This window comes from Xiphophorus maculatus, chromosome 6, assembly GCF_002775205.1.
Source record: "Xiphophorus maculatus strain JP 163 A chromosome 6, X_maculatus-5.0-male, whole genome shotgun sequence".
Classification (NCBI taxonomy): domain Eukaryota; kingdom Metazoa; phylum Chordata; class Actinopteri; order Cyprinodontiformes; family Poeciliidae; genus Xiphophorus; species Xiphophorus maculatus.
In genome coordinates this window covers 25,456,941-25,476,736 of record NC_036448.1, presented here as the reverse complement: position 1 = coordinate 25,476,736, position 19,796 = coordinate 25,456,941, and the positions used below count along the sequence as shown (strand labels likewise).

General features: G+C 35.9%; 1 protein-coding gene across 1 annotated transcript in view; it reads left to right on the top strand.

Moving 5' to 3' along the window:
• The first annotated feature begins 230 nt into the window (after positions 1 to 230).
• The window catches only part of LOC102224048 (contactin-associated protein-like 4), a 105,260-nt gene continuing 85,694 nt past the window's right edge, over positions 231 to 19,796 (top strand). Inside the window, exon 1 of the mRNA XM_014474803.2 lies at positions 231 to 409. Within this exon, the coding sequence (XP_014330289.1) occupies positions 325 to 409 (85 nt within the window). The 5' untranslated portion in view covers positions 231 to 324. The remainder of the gene's footprint in view (positions 410 to 19,796) is intronic.

Genomic DNA, 19,796 nt, shown 5'->3' with positions numbered 1-19,796 from the left:
TATCAATGACCCCTTAGCCTTACTGTTTCACTTACAGAAATAAACATTAATTTTTTTTTTGGTGCAAAATCTACACAGCCTTCTAGCTACTCGCCAAAAAATTCCTTCCATTTCTGAGCACATTCCGGTACAACTCGCAAAGCCAAGCCCTCCACCCTCTCCCCGCTGCCTCTCCATCAGTATTTCCTCTCCTCCCTCCGTCGGGTTGGAGCAGATCCTTTTCGGAGCAGGAGAACAGAGGTCGTGCGCGTTTCTCTCCTCCTGCAACAGAAAGCAGGCTCTGACTCTCAGCAGCCTCCGGGGTTTTCCCCTTCTACCAAGGATATGGAGTCTAAAAGAGTCGCTGGGATTATTCCTCGGGTTGCCCGGCTTCTTCTCCTTCTTGGCTTGTTCGGGACAACCGCAGAAGGTGAGGCAGATGTGCTCTTTTCTTTTTACTACTTTTCTCTTCCCGGATGAGATTGCGCATCCAGGCGCTGAGTGGAGGTTACTAGTTCCTCCTCGATTTGAATTACGAGCGTTTTAAAATGCAAACAGCCTACAAATAGTTGTTTGAAATGCATGCACCTGAGTTTAATTGTGAAATGTGCAGCAACATTTTGCGCGCCTGTTAATTAGTCACTAAGAGAAGCGCAGTTTGTTGCACTTTTTGACGCTTTTTGGGTAAAGAAAACAAAAGATCCTTAGCTATAGAAGTGTTGTTCTGGTAGCAAAGGTTTCCAGATCACTTGCAGAGTGTGGTGGTTGGTTTATTCTCATGCATGTCAACAGTACAGCGCGGTGTTTGGGCGATGTGTTGCTGCAGAGCGCAGCGTTTTAAGCGTCCTGCGCCACTGTGGGAAATGTTTAAGGGAAAGAGGCGAGATAATCTCATTCTGTTAACTTTCTCTGTGTTCAGCATACCATGAAAATGTAGAGGCATTCCTGCTGTTGTCAAGTTTCTCTGATTTAAAGGAGCGGGGCTCACAGAACGCATTACGGGATGAACTTAGAGTAAAAAAAAAGTAAATTGTGACATGAAGAGAAAAGGAGACACAATTTACTTCTCTGTTTACAAAAATAAACCTAAAAGGTGTGTTTTGTGAATATATTCAGCCTTATTAAGTCAATATTTTGTATAAATATTCTTTGCAGATACAAAGGATGGTGATTCTGATGGGATACGTTTTCACATGCTTTGCTCCTCTAGAGACTGAACCTTTTATTTTTCTCCTCCTGATGACTTTGAAGATTTATTTCCAAATCTTGCCACTTGCAGTTTTTCAGTTGGACTTAGCCCTGGACTGAGGACTTTGACTGGGCCATTTTAAGACATGTACTTTAATCTTAACCTCAGTAACTCTGGCTGTATGTTTCGTGCATTGTCCTGAAAGTCAAATTTCCAACCCAGTGTCATTTTTTTTGCCTCCTTTGTTAGGTTAGGATTCAGGATTTTGCTGTATTTCATTCTAGAACAGCAGTCTGCAACCTTTACAGCTCAAAGAGCCAATTTTACCCTCTGAAACAAACAAACAAACAAAAAAAAACCAACTCATTTAGAGCTGCAGTCTACATTACCTTTTAAGTTTTGATGAATTTACAAAAAATCTGGTGTTATTTTTAAAGAACCAACATTTTACTTTTATTCCAAGGTCTTAAAATGAAAATACAGTAAAAACCAACATAAAACCTTTGCAAAAAGAAGATGGATACATTGCTCTCTATAGGATGGTGATATTTATGGATAATTGTGTAAAAGAAAAAAAAACCCATATATTCCAACTTCATGATGAGAAAGATATCACGTTGTTAACAAATACAAAACCTGCATGTTGTTGTTATTGTATTCATAATTAGAAACAGTTGCTTCTTTATCATCTAAGCCATTGTGGAAGAATCAAAGAGCCACTTGCAGCTCCGGAGCCGCAGGTTGAAGACCCCTGCTATATTAAATGAGGTAGTGTCATTTATTATTTAACATCTTTGTTTTCTGACATTCATCTCAAGTAGCCAAAATCTTACAGATTTTATACAAAAATGGCAACACAGCTACATTTCATTAGACCATACCATGAAAGAAGAGGTCAAACCAAACAACAAAATCTAAACAAAGAAACAAGAATATAATTATTAATCTAATTTACAAACTCATCTACATATATAAACGGTCTGCAAAATAAAACATTTAGTACAGGGCAACTCAACAGGTTAGTTTGAAGGAAACAAACAATATGATACAGAAAAGAAAACCCTCCATTTGGTTGATGCAACCAGTGACATCATAAACTTAAACAGGAAATGCTGTGCAGGCCCCGCCCATTCACCTGCTCGGGTTGTAGCCTCAAAAGAGACAAAAAATGGTGAGTAAAAAAAGAAACAAATAATTTACTGGAAATTTACCTTTATGACAAAAGCATAATGGTTTGGTAGTGTTAACCTAAAAAACAACAACATATGCTCAGATGTGAACAGCAACATAATGGAACCACAAACAAACCTGGTACATTGACTGAAGCAAAGTTACAACAGCGGTGTTTAAGTGAAAAAATGACCAACTATAGAAAGATCAAATAAATCAGAAACATATTTAAGGGATAAGTGGTAAATAAACACAAACTTAACCACTTTGTCACAGTTTCCCATGCCTGGCTTTGCATGTCTTGGCTTCTTTTCTGGTTGATGTTTTTTCCTTGGTCAGTTTGCAGTTTTCCCACTCTTTCCATTTCTCTTACCTGTCTGCTGTGTTCACTATTGTTATCCAATAAAAGATATTTTACTTTCTTTTTATAATGTGACAAAACGAGGCTTGCGCCACTTCCATATGTGGAACAAATGTGGCTACATATCTGATTATCAAAGAAGTGTGAACCACCATGTTGCATCTTACTTGACTTTTACGTCATTGACGTGAGACAACCAAGGACACATTCATCACAAATAGCAATCTAGAGAGAACAATCAACCTAAGAGTTGTGTTTTCAACTGTGGGAGGAACCAGGAACTCAGGACTTTCTTGCTGCAAGGCAACAATAGTGGTGACAGAAAATGTTTTAAAGAGGATCTATTATGTGAAATTCACATTTTGCACTCCGTTTGGGTGTCTGCTGCTTCTAAAAACAGCCAAAAGTTTAAAACAAATCACCCAGACATTGTTTAACAATAAGTTTAAGGTTTCTAGTGACTGCAAAATGAGCTGTTTCCAAAAACATTTGGAATATAATGTCACAAATCAGCCGAGCCTAGCCCGTTACCTAGCAACCCTAGTGAAGCCCAGTCCGTTACCTAGCAACCTAGTGAAGCTACACTAGGGTTGCTAGTGCAGCTGACCAAACATGTCGTTTGGTCAGCTGGTTTTTTTGCTGTATGTGCTGTACACTGGAAAAGACAAGTGTTTTGTTCTTGACTTACCATCCAGAAACCTCTTCCTGCATTCGTATTGGTTTTGCAGAAGGCCCTACTTCTGCTTTTCAAAGATGTACGGTTGTATAATTGTGCAGCCATTTTCAGGTGCAAGTGTAAACACTGAGTTTGAGGCGTGGCCAGCAGCATGTTTGGATTTAAAGTGATAAGAAGCCATAAAAAACGTTAAAAACAATCTAATCTGAATAGACTAAAACCTTATCGAAGAATGATTTTGTAAAAAAATGTGAACGTGTTTTGTATAGACCGCTGAGCTATCCTAACCTGTTCAAGGAAACACAATAGGCCAACTTTAGATAATTTAAAAAATAATTCTCCCCTGCGTAAATCAATTGACACAGAGAAAGAGATGAAGGGAGACATCTTCTGGTTGATGTCATTTCCCACAAGAAACTAGTTTCCAGAAGGATTTGATTTGTGAATCTTTTCCTCTCTGTCTGTTTACCTCCTGCTGTTTCTGTGCTTCAGTTGTTTCTCCTCTCCTCCTGCTGCTTCTGACTCAGACGAGCCTTTAACTATCCCTTACCCCCCCTCCTGCCCACAACCAACTCCTCTCTCTGTTCGATGCTGATTTTTCTCTGTCCTGCTGGTCCTGTTGCCAGTTCCCATTCGGTCATCAACACATATTCCTTGGTTTTATTTTCTCCTACCCTGTTCCTCTTTCTAGGTTTGCCATCCCTTTGTCCCTCCGCTCCCCTGCTGCATCTGTATATCAGAGAGAGGAGCTGTCATGTTCCTCTTTTTTCTTTACTACTGTTCATCTTCATACCTCCCTCCCTATAATCCTTCCTGCTACTTTTTTTTTCGTTGTGTGTTTGTTTTTCTAAAATCAATTCTCAGATTTTGTTTCTCCCCTTCTGTCAAGCTGCAGCAGCATTTAAATCCTGATAATTTAGTTGTATCCGTGTGTATTTTTGTCCCGCTTTAAATTGTCACAGGGACATTTTTTTTTTGCTTCCCCTTTTGTGTCGCAGCGGCAGACGAATCCTGCAAGGATCATAGACCTCAGCAGGCAGCGCAATAAAACAAGGCTGCAAAAGGGAAAGAAGCCCAGCTGCAGATTTCAGAGCAAAGCTCACATCTCTGTCGTCCTGAAAGACAGTTCAGTGTTCATTATTGTTGCTAAATGGCAACACAGTAGAAATCCATATTTTAAGAGCCACAGATGGTGGCGCGTTAGACGGAGAAGACTGGAGTGCGTTTTAAAGCGATAAATTTCAGGAAGGTTGCTCTTTGACACATCCGCCTCCAGGGCTTCAAAGCCACTGTGCATGTAATTACCTTTTGATATTTACAGCCTGATGGAGTCTTTGAGTGTTGAGAAACTTCTTATTTCAATGTACAGAAAAAAAGAATATTAGAGTAGATTTTTGATTAGGCTGATGATGAAAAAGGGGGAAATTTAAGCTTCATTAGCATCTGCAGCAACAACATTTCTTTAAAGTACAACTCTGATCAAAAGGCGGAACGCATATCGACATGTTAATGGATTTAATGGTTTATTTATCGGCTTGTTTTCATAAGTGGAATGATTGGACAACAACTTAAGGAGATTTATTGAAACATAAGTCAAGTGTACAGGTTTCAGTGTATTGTTTTGTGTAAAATTATACAGATAAGCCTAAAATTAACACATTTCTGACAGACTTAGATTTGAAGAAATCCTTTATTTTGTCCAGAAATGACTAGAAAGAATCTTAACATTTTGGCCAGGGTCAACTTGAGTCTGACAGAGAATCTGTGTTGGCAGCAAACATTAGGGTGATGGCAATGAGGCTTTCCAAACACTAAATATAAACAGTTTCCAGTTGAGAAGGACAAAAAGCAGGTCAGGAACTTTAAAACTGCTACAATGCCAGTGAAAAGGTTTCTGTAAATAATCAACAAGGGGATAAATAATTAAATACATTGTATATACAAACAGATTATTTAGTTTATTTTATTTAAAAAATTAATCCTCCATTTACGTTGTTTTATTGAAATACCAGACACATATCCGATCATAAAAAAACTTTTTGATTGATTAAATCCATCTTAATCCTGGTTTAGGTTGTAGGTTAGGGTTCCTTTTCTGTTTTATGTTAATCTAATTCTGCTTTATAATCATCTGTCTAAAGAACATTATTCCAGAAAGACAGGAGCAACATATTAAATGTTTAAATCTCCCTCATAATGCAGATTAATCATGTTCTCATCATGTATACTTGAAGTGATGTAAGTTTGAATGAATGTTTGTCCCCTAATTCATCCTCCGCCAGAAATTACATTTTCATTACGTTTTACTAGAAATTTTACAGCATTATAATCACACAGGCTGTTTCAGGATGACCATATTTGTTCAAATGGCTACAAGTTAGCTAAATTAAGCATAAATATAATACGCTAAAACACAAAGTCACCAACTACATTGGTAAAATAATAAATATAACCTATATTTAGAAAAATCTGTGAACACCTGTAGGTTAATAGATGGATGTCAGACAGGAGAGTTTGAAGACATCTGGTGGCCAGATGGAGAACAAGAAAAGCAAGTATACAGAGAATAAAATAGATATATTTATATGTTTCCAGTGATATTATTCATTGAGGACAGAGATATCAGTGTCAACAGAAACAGCCCTAAGACATGCTTTTGTCAATCATGAAAACACAAGACTGGAGAGTATTTGTCAGTTAGGAAGATATTGAGAAAGAGAGGCTGGTTTTTGGCAGAAAGTGGATCAGAAAGTGAGTTAAGCATTTGGTTCTGCAGAAATACTCAAAATGTGGAGAGTAAAACTCCACAAAAGACCCAAAGAAACCTTTTAAATTTGTGTTTTGCATTAAAACTATGAGGGTATTGTTGGTGTACTTGAATGTTCTGTATAGTTTGTCCAAGCTCAATAAAAGTAGTAAAAAGCGATTTAAAAAATATTCAAAAATTTTTTTTTTTAATATTTCAAATGCTTTCATATTTTTTCTGATTTAACAATAAAGCCAATATTTCAACTCTGACGGTACAAAGGAAAGGAAACTACTTTTATTTCTTAAGAAAAAAACCCAAAACAAAACTATATGTGCATTTAAAAGGAAAAGTTGGAGAAACAGCAACTTTGGTTTTAAAACAAGTCTTGCTGAGCTGCAGCATCGTTGAAGTGGTTATACTTGCTGCCCCTGCATTTGCAGTGCAGAGATCTTAGCTTCACAGTAAATGCGTCAGCTCAAAAACCGGTGATGTGTGACCTAAAAGTGGTTAAATAAATCCTGTGCAGATAGTCTGACCTAAAAAAAACAGTAGAAGTGGTGAAACTGATAAATCTTTTAGAATGGTTAAGTTGTAAAAATGGTTTGCAAGGTTTTGTAGCTATGCAGCAGAAAATGTATAATAAAAACTTTGTATTTTCATAGATTGTATCATTTTTATTGCTATGAAGTGGTAATTTGCTACACACTGTTATTTCTGGGTTTGTTGAAAAATAGGACGTGTGGTTTCACATTATGGTTTTGAAATATTGGAACTTATTGTTATGCCAGGATCTTTTAATTATGTTGTTATATCTGGGCTTCATATTTCCTCTTAAAGTGCCTACATAGGTTCCTTGAACAGATTAAAATAGATCTATGGGCTATACAAAACATCATGTTCATAGCCTTTCTTGTACAAAATCAATGAGATTTTAGTCTTGTGAGTATTTTGAGCTCTTGTCAGAATGACCTGCTTTAAGGTGTCTGTCACTTTAAATCCAAATGCTGGCCACGCCCCCCAACTCAACGTTTACACTCGCACCTGAAAATGGCTGCAAACAAATATGCAATTATACATCCGCACATCTTTGAAAAGCAGAAGTGGAGCCTCCTGCACAATCAACAAGAACGCAGGAAGTGGTTTATGGGCAGTACGTCAACAACAAGACACTTATCTTTTCCAGCAGCCATTGTACAGCGGTAAAAGCAGCTGACCAAACATGCTGGAGCTCCGCTTGGATTGCTAGGTGAGGGCAGTGCCTGCTGATTTGTGACGTTACATTCTGGAAGTTTTTGAAACGGCTCATTTACGAGACACCAATAAACATTAAGTGGATGTTTTTTTCTTTCTCTATTTTTAAAGAGTGTGGGCTGTTTTTAGAAGCGGCAGAGACTCAAATGAAAGTACAAAAATGTGCAAGATGTGAATTTTGCATAATATTTCCCCTTTTTAAATGTGTTTCATATTTTTCTTATTTGGATTTATTTTAAAAATAATCCCAGGTTTAATTGTTGCTCTTGTTTCATGTTTGGTGTTAATATGTTCTCTTTATGCTTGCTTTCTGGGATTCCCCTCATATCTTGGTTTTGGTAAATATCTAAAAATCCAGGATGTTTAGTGGGATCTGAGGAACAAGGGCGGGAAAAATGGCTCTACAGGAAGATGGTCTGAGGATCGAGACGTCAGTGGAGGAAGGTTAATTTAGTATCTGGTTAAGTATCTCTGTGTTGATTGTACGATATGTTCATGCTCATCATCATGCTGAAAGACCTAATAATGATAAATTCTTACTTTTCGGGCAGAGTCCATGTCACTGGAAGAGAAACAGGCCCAGAGAATCACAGATCTCTACCAAACATATTAGTTTTACTCCATATCTGCCTATTATAGCATTTAAATAATTAGTTGGCTTGTGGATGGCATCAAAATATTGTTGCAGACCTATTCTGCAATTGATGGACTGCTACCTAAATGTTCCGCTTCACTCTGATCAACTAAACAGAAACACAAAAAAACCTTTATTTTGATAAATTTCTTCATTGTTCAATAGGAATTGGAGGCCATGCTGCTGCTTATTTTGGGGTTGTTTTTGCACGTCTTTACCAACCGTGCCTTTAAGTGGGTAAACTAGATGAATGGGTGGATGCATGAATCTGAAGGATTGGAGGCACTGCTGTGTTATTTTGCTGACTTGTACCTTGTTTCCTCACAACTCAGCTATAAAAAGTTTTGCTGTAAAGTCATGAAGACTACAGAAAGTAACTGATGACTCCTGAAAACGTCTTAATCCCATATGTTGAACAAATTAATTTTGGCAGGATTTCAGCTGCACTCCACCTGCTCAATGTAATGTACAACTGGAAAAGACTTTTTAATTGATTTGGATTTGTTGTTTTCTTTCTTTTTTTCTTTTTTGCAAGCATTTTGTCGACCAGTTCAAAAACACAACTTTTAATTCAATTACTGGTGATAAACTTAATACTTTTTTACACTTTAAAACAACTGAGCCACACTTAATTGTGCCTACTGTCTTTTGCGCTTCAAGTCAAATAAATTTAGCAAGTTTTAAATTTTGAACCTAAATGTGTGAGTTTGTAAAAGATTAACTTGCACTCATAAGTTGTGTTAACTTTTAATTATGTTTGTCATTCCTCCAAGAGTTTTTAGGTTAGCACTTAAAAAAACTGAGAGAATATAAAGACGGGCATGGGAACTATTTCCCAGAGTGCTTAGCGGCATGTTTTTGTATCCTGAGTTTGAAGTGCGTTACATTGAACTGACTCTTGTGTGTTACTAAAGCAAATGTTTCTTTTAATGCAACTGACAGTTTGCAAATCTTGAGGACAATGTCCTGTTCACACTAAATGTTTATGAGCTTTAATTCATTGTGAGGCTTAATAAACTTTATCAGATCAGAAGTTTTGTTAATGCAATTTGAAACAAGAATTTAAATTATTCTGAAGTAAAGTAAGTAGTTATTTTAACTTGATATTATGAGTAAAAGTAATAGAGAAATGTTTGATCTGCAACTGGGTGAAGGCACCTTTTTCTTGCATATTGTGAAATAATTATTGCAAATTGCAGCACTAAGTTAAAACTCACAATTCTAGATTAATGAGCTTAAAAATCAATGTTTAGACAACTTGTCTCTTGTTGTTAAATCAACTTTATGAACTTTAATTTCTGAGTTAAAAGCATTGCAATTTTCTTGGCAGCATTTGGACTTTAATTTTCAAGTTAAACCACCTTGAAATTTTTACAGTGTAAGTCATAATTAGCTCCTTTGAAAAGGGGAATCCCTCTTTTCAGTTTCCCTGGTATTTTACTCTGGGGTCTTGGACAAGAGGCTTTAATTTTCACCAAATCATGAGTTGAGTTTCAACTTTTGTCATCAGGACGGAGATACAGAGTGACACACTGTAAAGCCGATGGACGGAGGAAATGTTTCAATGCCACTGCTGTCAGACTGATAAATCACAGCACAAGAGGACTTTACTGACTTCCCTCTCTGTGCTGAAAGATTGTTGTTGAGTAGGTTGTCAGATGTTTTTTATGTGAGTGACTGCTGACTGTGCAGCAAATTGCCCTTTGGGGGCAATAAAGTTTAACTGAACTCAACTATTGGGGCCATTTTTCTCCCCGCCATCATTCCCTCTACAGAACCAGAGTGAAATCGAGCAGAACAGAAGTAAGCACCAGAAAATTAGATTCAAATTTTTTTAAAAACCTTAATTTATGCCAAAGGGAAATTAACTGTTGTAGCTGGTATAATTCAAGTGTTTTCAAAGAGTTGATGTGGATGGTGAGGCTGGGAGCAGGAAGGATCTCCAGTAGCAGTCAGCCTTGCAGCAAATCTGAAAAGACCTCTGACTGAAGACTGCTGTTTTATGACAATCTGACTGTCAGGCCTGTCATGATTAATTCTCCCTGTAATGATTGTGATAAATGATAATATTGTTGCTTTGAGATCATTTTTAATATGTTGACAATGGCATAATAATGCAAGTTTTTCCTCTCGAATACCAACACACTAATTTTGTAAAGGTCACTTAACGCTGGAGCTGGAAAATATTTTAAATATTCAAAATAAAATGCAATAAACAAAAATAATAAATAAAACAGAAATTAAAACCTACATACAACCAAAACCAAGAATAAAACGGATCATAAAGTCTCTGCAAACAAAATTGCCCTTCAGAAATATTAATAATCGGAAAGAAAATTACAAAACTCATTTTAATTTATCATACAATAAATTAACTGCTTTTTGCAACAGGCATAGCAACTGTTTAAAAGATAAACAGTAAAAGCAAAAATCTTTCAAACTGTAGCGAATAATTGTCCAATAAGCATTGCCTCAACTTAGAAAAACTAAACTCAAAATGATGAACAAATCAGAGCTGCTACTCCAACATGCTGCTAGCCTGAGAGACGGTATCCTAGAAATGTCTCTAAAACTGAGGTAGAGCTTTTGGATGGACCCTGAACTAAAGGTGGTGCTGTAGTAGGAAGTTCTTAAATATTTGTTGCTGTTCAACAAGTCATTACATTTTATATTCAGTAATCTCCTATTTTATACTCCCCTGCAGTTCACATTTTATGCTAAATTTAAAAAGATAAACAGGAATTCTGAATTTTTGATGCTACCATACATCTAAATAGAACCACCTTCAGTTTGCATTCAAATAAATAATAAAATAATCCATCCTTAATTAAAATCTATTTGCAATTAAATGGAGAGATTCCGCTGCTGTGAAGAGAGAGAAAGTAACTTTCTAATCAAGGAGAGATTTGAGCGGACAAAGTAGAAATATTTAACAGATTATATGCTGAGCTGCAGATATAAAGCAATCACATCTGCCCAGGTTTGGTGATGATTTACCGATTTTAAGCTCGAATGGAGCAGACATGCTGCAGCAGTGGCTGCTCCTTCATATGCATGTTTGGTTGCTGTTCCTAGAAATCTCAGACTAGTAAGCAAATTTAAGCCAAGGTTTATTTCTATAGTGCATTTAAAACAAGCGTAGTTGATCAAAGTGGTGCTCAAGGTAAAAATCATTAGCTGCATAAACAGTCAAATAAAAACGGTAAAAGAACAAGCAAAAAGTAGAAAAATATATCAATTAAGTATGAGGATTTTCACACTAAAAGCTAAAAATAGTTTGTACAAACAGAACTAAAAACCAAAGTGTGAAAGTGAAATTTTGAAAGAATCTTACCAAGTAGTTTTGGTCTAGTTTTAATACGAATATCTTAGTATACTTGAAATAAAACAAAACAAACTTATGAAAGACTTCTCAGCAAGATATAAGAGTTTGTTTAACGTGAATAATTCCTTAATGTTGATGAAAAGGTACGAATTATAAGTGACATTATCAATAAAAATTTTCATACACACCTTTATATTTTTCATTTATTCTTTGCAGCACTTTGGGAAAAATTCATGAAAATGAATTTGCAGATTATTTCACTTATAACTAGTAACTTTTCATCAATATTAGGAAGCTAGTGACTTAAAACAAGCTCATATACCTTGCTGAAAAATTACTTGTAGTTAGTTTTGTTTTATTTCAAGTGTACAAAGTTATTTGATCTAGAAACTAAACCAAAAATACTTTGTAGGACTTCATGTTTTTGCAGTGCAAGGACAGGTTGTTCCACTGCTTTGGTCAGATTGCTACTCTAATTTTGAGTAACCCTCTGAAAGTCCCTAAAAACTGTTGGTTTGTGGACCTTAAAGGTCTGGATGGAGTATTAAAGTTCAACAGTTGAGAGAAATATGACGGCTCCGTAACATTACCACTCCTATAAAACAAGCAATGAAATATCAAAATGTCAGGTTCAGTTCATTTAAAATTCTCTCTAATAATAGTTTTCCAGACAGTTGGGAGTATCGGTCTGTGACTTTTTACCCATAACTTCTGTAAAACACTTTTCCCAGATCGCAGTAGCACCACTGCAGCAGGAGGAGCTGCAGGGTTGTAATCTATGTGAAAACACAAACAAGAAGTGGTGTAGGCAAAGAGACAGGCTTTGGGAAATTAACCCTCTCATGCATGAATTATGATCCTTTGTGTCAGAATTTTTTTTCCATTTTTTAAAATTCTTTTCTTAAGGCATAAAGAAGGTAGGAAAAATTTTTTGTAAAAAGAATTTTTTTTTTATTTTTTATTTTTATATGATCAATTGTAATTTTGTCCAAATACAAAGTTGTTATTTGAAAAATACATCAGTAGTATTGTTCCTTAGGGGTTATCTGATGTCACAATATTTTTTTTACTTGCAAGAGTCGTCTACAGTAGAAGGAGGGACCGGGTCGGTTCTCATGCTTTTTTGTCTGTCGGCCATATTGTATTTAACAAAAATAATTTCTTGCATTTGCAGCTGATGGCCAGTAGTTGATGGTATATTTTATGATGCATTAGTGTCCACTTCAGTGGTCTGTGTGCATTTATAACATAAAAATCCACAGGAAGCACAAGAAAATGGCTTTTAGATAGCTGTCCACTGTAGTGACCACTATGCATGAAAGGGTTAAAGAAACAATGGTCAGGACGCCACAGTGGAAAGGAATCAGTTCTCTGATTAGGATGCATGCTGGATGCCTCCTGTTGCAGGTTCCTGGGGAATCCCAGTGAAAAAACACCCCAGGGCTCACCTCCAACTTCCTTTAGGGATTATTTCCCTTCCAGCCCAGGTATGCCTTGGGATCCACCTTTAGAAGCTGGAAAGTATCAGAGGCATTAATGTTTTCCTTCCCTTCTGGGATTTTTTTCAGTCTTTGCAACATGATCTTGGATGAGGGAGAGGATCATGGATTAATAAATGGATTGATTATTGATTGAACTTTCTTCTGTTTGAAATGGTTTCCAATACCCTTAAAATGTAAGAATATATTAGAGAGCAAAAAAAATCAGCATTTATTACTGCATGGGCTCCACTGGCGGTCATTTTAAATTTGGTTTCTAGAGATTTTCAGTGTCTAATCTGACTTCATAATCCAGTGTATGAGAGATTTATTACTTTTCCAGGTGTTTTTGCAGGGATTATGAATCGACAACATTTTGGTTTGATAAAACAGCTAAAAATCATCTTAATTCTGGTGTTTTTGTTTCTTTGTTCACCAGCTGACTTTAATTGTTCCCTCAGAAATTTTTCATGTCCTGTGACTAATTGTGTTTTCTTCTTCCTGTTGGCCATAATTTGCTGTTTTCTTAACTGTGATTAAAGCAAAACATCATTGGCCAAAGATTGATTTTACAAATTATTTGCTTGGTTGTTCAGTTTGTTTTCTTGATTACATTTAAATTGTAGTTGCTATTTTTTTTACTGTAAATACATCAGAGTTTTTTTTCATTATTACAGATCTTTTTGTTGTTCTTTTATTGAGCCTGGAGGGGAAAACAGAGAAATGTGTACAAGTGCAGTAAACATTATTATTGATCAACATAACCTGATTTCCTCATGGAGTTTATGCACTATTAATAAAGCTATTGTTATTTAAAGATGGGTTTTGCTGCAGGACAGTGGGAAACACGTTAGCTGTAAATTAAGTCAATGAATCATTGCTAAAAGTTTTAACATGTAATACAGCTTTTATGTCAGTTGTATTAATATATATTTATATTTTACTAGTTTACCAAAAGAGATTATTTCTTTACCTGAAGAATCATTGTAAAACAGACCTGACTTTGCTATTTGCTTTTAGGAAATAAATAATTTTTATATCATTGTTAAAAATGTACCTGCAATTTATAATGCAGGCTTGGTATTAGCAGAAAAATATTTGCTCAATTGCCTTAGATACATATGAATTTAAGTGCTTTGCAGCTAACTCATCTGGGAAGGATTTCAACAAGGGTTACTTTGGGATTTTTGGGGGGGATTTTTCAAAACTGTTCTTCACACGTGTGTGAGGTCAGGCACTGATGTAGGATGAGAATACCTGGTGCAATCTCCACTTTAGTTCATTCAAAAGTTGCCCTCTTGGGTCAGATATCTGAACGGGCCAGTAAAACACCAAGCTCAATTTTTTCATATTTCCCTGGACCTTTTTTGATTTACACTGAGCTTACAGGGTTAAGAGTCAATTTATTTCATTTAAGAAAAACAACAACCCTACTTTCAGTTATTAACCTTCTCATTAACAGTCAAAGATTCTCAAGGGAAAGATTTCTGTCTGACTGTCGGATAATGATTGAGTTGCAAAACATAAAGGTTTTGGTTTTGAAGACGTTGGTTGTCAGAAAGTAGGCACACTTTCCACCAATGTTTGCTAACAGCTGAGTTAATTTTTCATTTCACGCTTTTGCTAACTTTAAAAACGTTAAGCACACTTGGCTTCACCTAAATTAATTTTTCTAGATAAATTCTAATTCATCAGTTTTGTAAACATCTGTGTTGAAGTGGTGATTATTGAGCAGTAAGAACAAGTAATTACATGTTTATGTTCACGCTCTTTACTTGAAGGGGTCGAAGACTGTTTACGCTGTAGTTCCGTCTCTTCTCTGAATGTTCTCTCTCTTTTTTCCCCCTCTCTTCATTTCAAACAAGAAACATACAGGAACAAAATAAAACACAGACACCAGAGAACACAATATATATATACTGTATATATAAATACAATATCTAGGGGGAATAAAATTAAAAATTAAATTGGTGCTTCAGTCTTTCAAGGGCAAATAATGCCTGATGTAACGCTTTAATGTTTATGATTTGTGCTTTAGGGTTTGTGTAACTAACTCTGTAATTGTCCAAGTCTTCTCCATGTGAAGTCTGTTCTCCTTGTGCTTGCTTTGGTTTTCAGGCTTTTTGCACATCAATATGGCATCATGGCTTAAATTTGTTGTACCTTTCTGTTAGACAAGGATTTAGCTGGTGCTTGCATACTGTAATCTTTCTCTCTGGCCTTTTGAAACCCTGAATATCAAACTATGAATAAGTAAAAACCCATTTTAGACAATATTGGGCTTTTATTGCTTCACAGCAGGGACTGAATTGGTTCATCCAAGTTTTCCAGTTTTCCAATGAGATACATCAGCACATCTTTCTGTTTGTACTTGGAAAACTCTTTTGAGATTGCATTTCAGACCTGAAAACACACTAATGTCAAGATCCAGCTGCCTGAATTAGACTCATCTGACCTGTTAAGAACAACAATGTTTCTCTGAGGATAAGCTAATACTCAGTGTCTCTGCCTCCTAGTGCTGAGGCAGTAAATTATTGAGTGTTTTCAGTCTAAATGCTTGCTTTACTGCTTTAGTGGTCAGAAACAATGGGAAGAAAAGCCCATTAGAGCTCCTTAGTGTGTATTTATGCAACCAGATAACCAGCAGAGACTTAAGAAAACACAAACCTTGTTAGTAGAAAGTAAAGATGTATAAAGAATGTGCTTTCCTTGTGAATGGGACTGTTGGACAAATGTCAAATCAGCAATATTCCAAAGGTTATTTCTGTTTTATTGGTCTTTTGTAATAAAACTATAATTTTCTACAAAAATAAAATTCTCAGATTCAGTTTGCTATAAGCACTACTAATTAAAATGATTACAAATAAACCCTTGTAATATATCATGCTGTCTTGAATGTTTATTTATTTCACTTACTGAAATAAAGTAACCTTTCAATAATATTACATTTCCTTTTTGTAAGAAACATTATTAATGCAGTTATTTGTTATAAAGAATATTAATAATAGCATCAGGAAGAAATTACCTCTGTTATTATTCCCAGAATGAAAACAACACTGCTTTACATGAGAGGGATTTTAAAAAGAATCAGAGTAAAGGAAAGAAAAAATATAACCCACAGTTCACTCAAACCCATTAAGTTTCCCTTTAGCCATTTATTCCTCAGAGAGCCCACCCATCATTCATCATTCATTTAATAAACCATATGTTGTCTGTCTCAGGGTTCTCCTATAGCCAGAGGCAAGGTCTGGCTGCAGCTTTTAAAAAGAGCAAAGTGGCAGGCTACCGTACTGATGGGCTTTTCCTGCCTCTCTGTAATTATAACTCTTTTTCTGTTTTTAATAAATATATCAGAACTTTTAGTTTATTTCTTTATTTATTGCTTGCTTGTTGCAAAACAAGAGAGATAAAACATCCATGTACAGACATTTTAAAATAAAATCATAGGAAAAACTAGACAGTCTTGCTTTATGGATTTGTTAGATTTTAATAGGACTGGACAATAAATCAATAACAATATCACTACTTTTAGTCATAATAATTAGGGGAGCATTTTGATCTTTTTCTTTTTCTTGTTGAAGATTTGCTTGTAATTTTGTTAGACTTTGAACAGCCCAGTCGGCCACTCTTTACAAGATTTCTCTCGTCTGGTTTAAGTTAGTGGTCAGTAACTCTACAGATTTAAGTGTTTTTAAATGACTACAAAAGTGTGATATTTATTTAAATATAAAAAGTTAAATTAATTCAGTCAATAAGGAAGCCTTCAGAGTTTTACTGCGTCACTGACTGTGTAAAAATCTCATCAATGCAGATTTGTGAACATCAGGAAACAATAAACAACTTTACTTCAATGTCTGTAGTTCCAGTCGAGAGTTGCTCTTTAATCTGCTGACTTGCTGTGGGCTAAACGGAGTCAAGTTGCAATCAATAGATGAGCCATCATTTATTCATACAGAGTTGAATCTTCCAACAGGCGCTGCTTAGCAGGAGTGAAATGGTTTTTGAGTATTGCATCAATCACTCTTCTGCTGCTCCTAACTGATTTTTGGGCTCGTTTTTCAGCTGTCAACCTCAGGTATGTTCTCAGTCCGTCTCATTTGTTGTTCTGTTTCATTTCTTCCTCCTGAGCGCTTGGTGTGTTGCTGTCATCAGGACTGGTTCTGGTCAAATTAAGGCCCCGGGCAATATTTTGTTAAGTTGTTTTGGCTCCGGTCCCCTCCTCTGAGCGCAGTGGTTGGCACTGTTTTAACTTTCACTGATTCCATCAGTGTGTTGTATAATAAATGACAGATCTGAGATTCATTTTTGCTCTTTTCACTTCAGATTTGACAAGTAACAGCTTATGTAAAAATAAAAAAACAGTGACAGACATGGCATATAAGACATTTCTTTAATCTTTGCCTAATAACAGATAATTTGTGGTAAAATTAATTGGTTTAATCCAGCCCCAGTGATGGATGCACCCTTGTGTGTAATGATTTCCAATTTCCTCAGGATTGAATTATGTTGGTAATGTTATTTAGATCTCATCACTTTGCTCTGAGGTTGCTTAAGTCCTCAGAAAAAAGTTCTCCTTTAGTTTCAGAAATCCCTCCCTAAAGGGAGGATGAAATGTCTCTTAAATTTTGCTTTAAGTATTTTTTAAATTTCTGCCTGAACTGCAGAGTTATCCAACTATTTGTGTAAATGTCAGATGCTTTGTGGTTTTCAAGGCTTCTGGCTGATTTTCTTTGTAGCTTTGCAGTTCAGATTAGAATCATTGACATAATTAGTGATGTGGCATTAAGCAAAAATAATTTTCCATTTATTGGCTACGATTGGTTAAAATCAGATTTTTCCCCCTAATACTTAAATGCATCAGAACAAAAAGAGCATTTTGTTTGACTTCAGTGAAGGACATCTAAAAAGCCACAAAATGCCTCAAATTATAGTAATAATTCAAATTATCTAAGAAGTTTGGAATAAAGTAGAACAAAGTACTGTTTTATTTAGCATTTAGAGTGATTTTACCCTACTCTTAGTTCAACTTGAAAGACAAATTGGAAATAGATGTCAGTATATAAGACACTAGGGAATGTGTTTGTACAAATTATTTACTTTTTCTGTATTTTTGTGATGTGATGTTCCTGTGAGATTTTGGTAATCAGGGACTGTTGGGTCTGGGAAAAACACTCTGAGTGGAAGCATGGAGAGGATAACAGCTGGTAAAATTGTCACAAAACTCAGGGATGTTGGCCTGAAACAGACTGGGATCAACAACTTGGGCCCACACAATAGAAATACAGCTTTTAGAGAAATTTAACAAGCACTTATTATGAAAAATGTACTTCCATTTGGGTCAACACTGCTTATAAAAGATGAAGTGTTTCAAAAACCTTCCAAATGTAACATCACGAATCACCAACTTCAGCGAAGCCTAGCCCATTACCTAGCAACCCCATTGGAGCGTTGCCTGTTACCTAGCAACCAAAGCTGAGTTCCACCATGTTTGGTCGGCTGGTTTTACCGCTGTATGTGCTGGTTTAGTGCTTGCTGGAAAAAATAAGCATTTTGTTGTTGACTTACCAGTCAGAAACCACTTGTTGTGTTTACGTCTGTTGTGCAGGAGACTCCACTTCTGCTTGTCAAAGTAGTATGGTTGTATATTTGCACATCTGTCTGCAGGCAATTTCATGTGCGAGTATAAACGCTGAGTTTGGAGGTGCAACGTTTTGGATTTAAAGTGACAAGAGCCCCTAAAATATCTCGTTCTGAAAAGATCTCTGACCAGAATAAAGTCTCATTATATAGGAATTATTTTGTGCAAAAACTGTAACAAACATGTTTTGTATATTACATAGACCTATCATAATTTGTTCAAGTAATGATAGTAAGCAAAGTAAGCAAAATAGGTCACCTTTAAGCAAAAGCTTGCTAAATATATTAACGCTTCCAGTAAATACCAGTTAACCTGGAATAGACTCAAGAATACCAGGAAAGCTAATTAAAAAAATTATTCAAAGCACAGAAGCAAAGATACAGTGAACAGCTTTACTTTTCTTTTTACCTTTAGGCAAATGTTATTATGAATTACGTCAACCTAAGAGTCCGCTTTGATTCTGCATATAAAATCTGAAAATCCTGAAGGCTACATTGTGAATTCAGTGCAATCATTTCAAGCTTACAAAAGACAAAAAATATCTTATTTAGTCCTCGGAGGCCTTTGTTGGGAATTATGTCCACGCAATGCAATCCGTTTCAGGGTTGATCTAGTGAAGAAAATTTAGAGGACAGTCTAAATTCAACAGCCCGTTTCGCCTCTCAAGGGCATTTTCACGCTTTCACTGGAAACTTTCGGAGCCAATATCCAACAAAACGTCTTTTAAGCCTCCCCTGTGATTGTGATTCACGTGCGAGCAACATACGAGTGAACCAAGAAGAGGAAAAGAAAAGATTAACTCAGAATAAAATCTTTCCATATTTCTCTTTTAGTGTCAGTTATGGAAATCTGTGCTGGCAGCATGGAGCAGGAATGGGTCTCATGAGGGCAAGGTTACGAAAAACCAACAGTCATAAAAGTGGATTAGGAATCACAAACATATGTTAATGAGGAACACAGAAAGGACAGCAGTTGATTCATGCATTTGAGAGTATATGTTTCCTTTGCAACGCCTACTCTCTGAAAGCAATAAAACTAATCTATCCTGTGGGGCGCGACTTTTAGAAATTGGTTAGATAACTCTGATATCTTGTCAAAAATATGCTTGTTCATTAATACTCAATGGAATATTTGGCAACCATGACTGCCTAATATTAATTTAGTCTTTTTCTGCGTCTTTTTCAGCATTCGTTATAAAGGATGTTAGTATTATAAATGATCCTAACTCTTCGGGATTTAGACTATAAGGGGAAATAGTTCCACTGCAGAGAGGAGGCCCCAAATTATTTATGTCATAATAAAAAGCAACGTTGCATTAACAGCAATAAAGGCTCCTTTGAAAATGT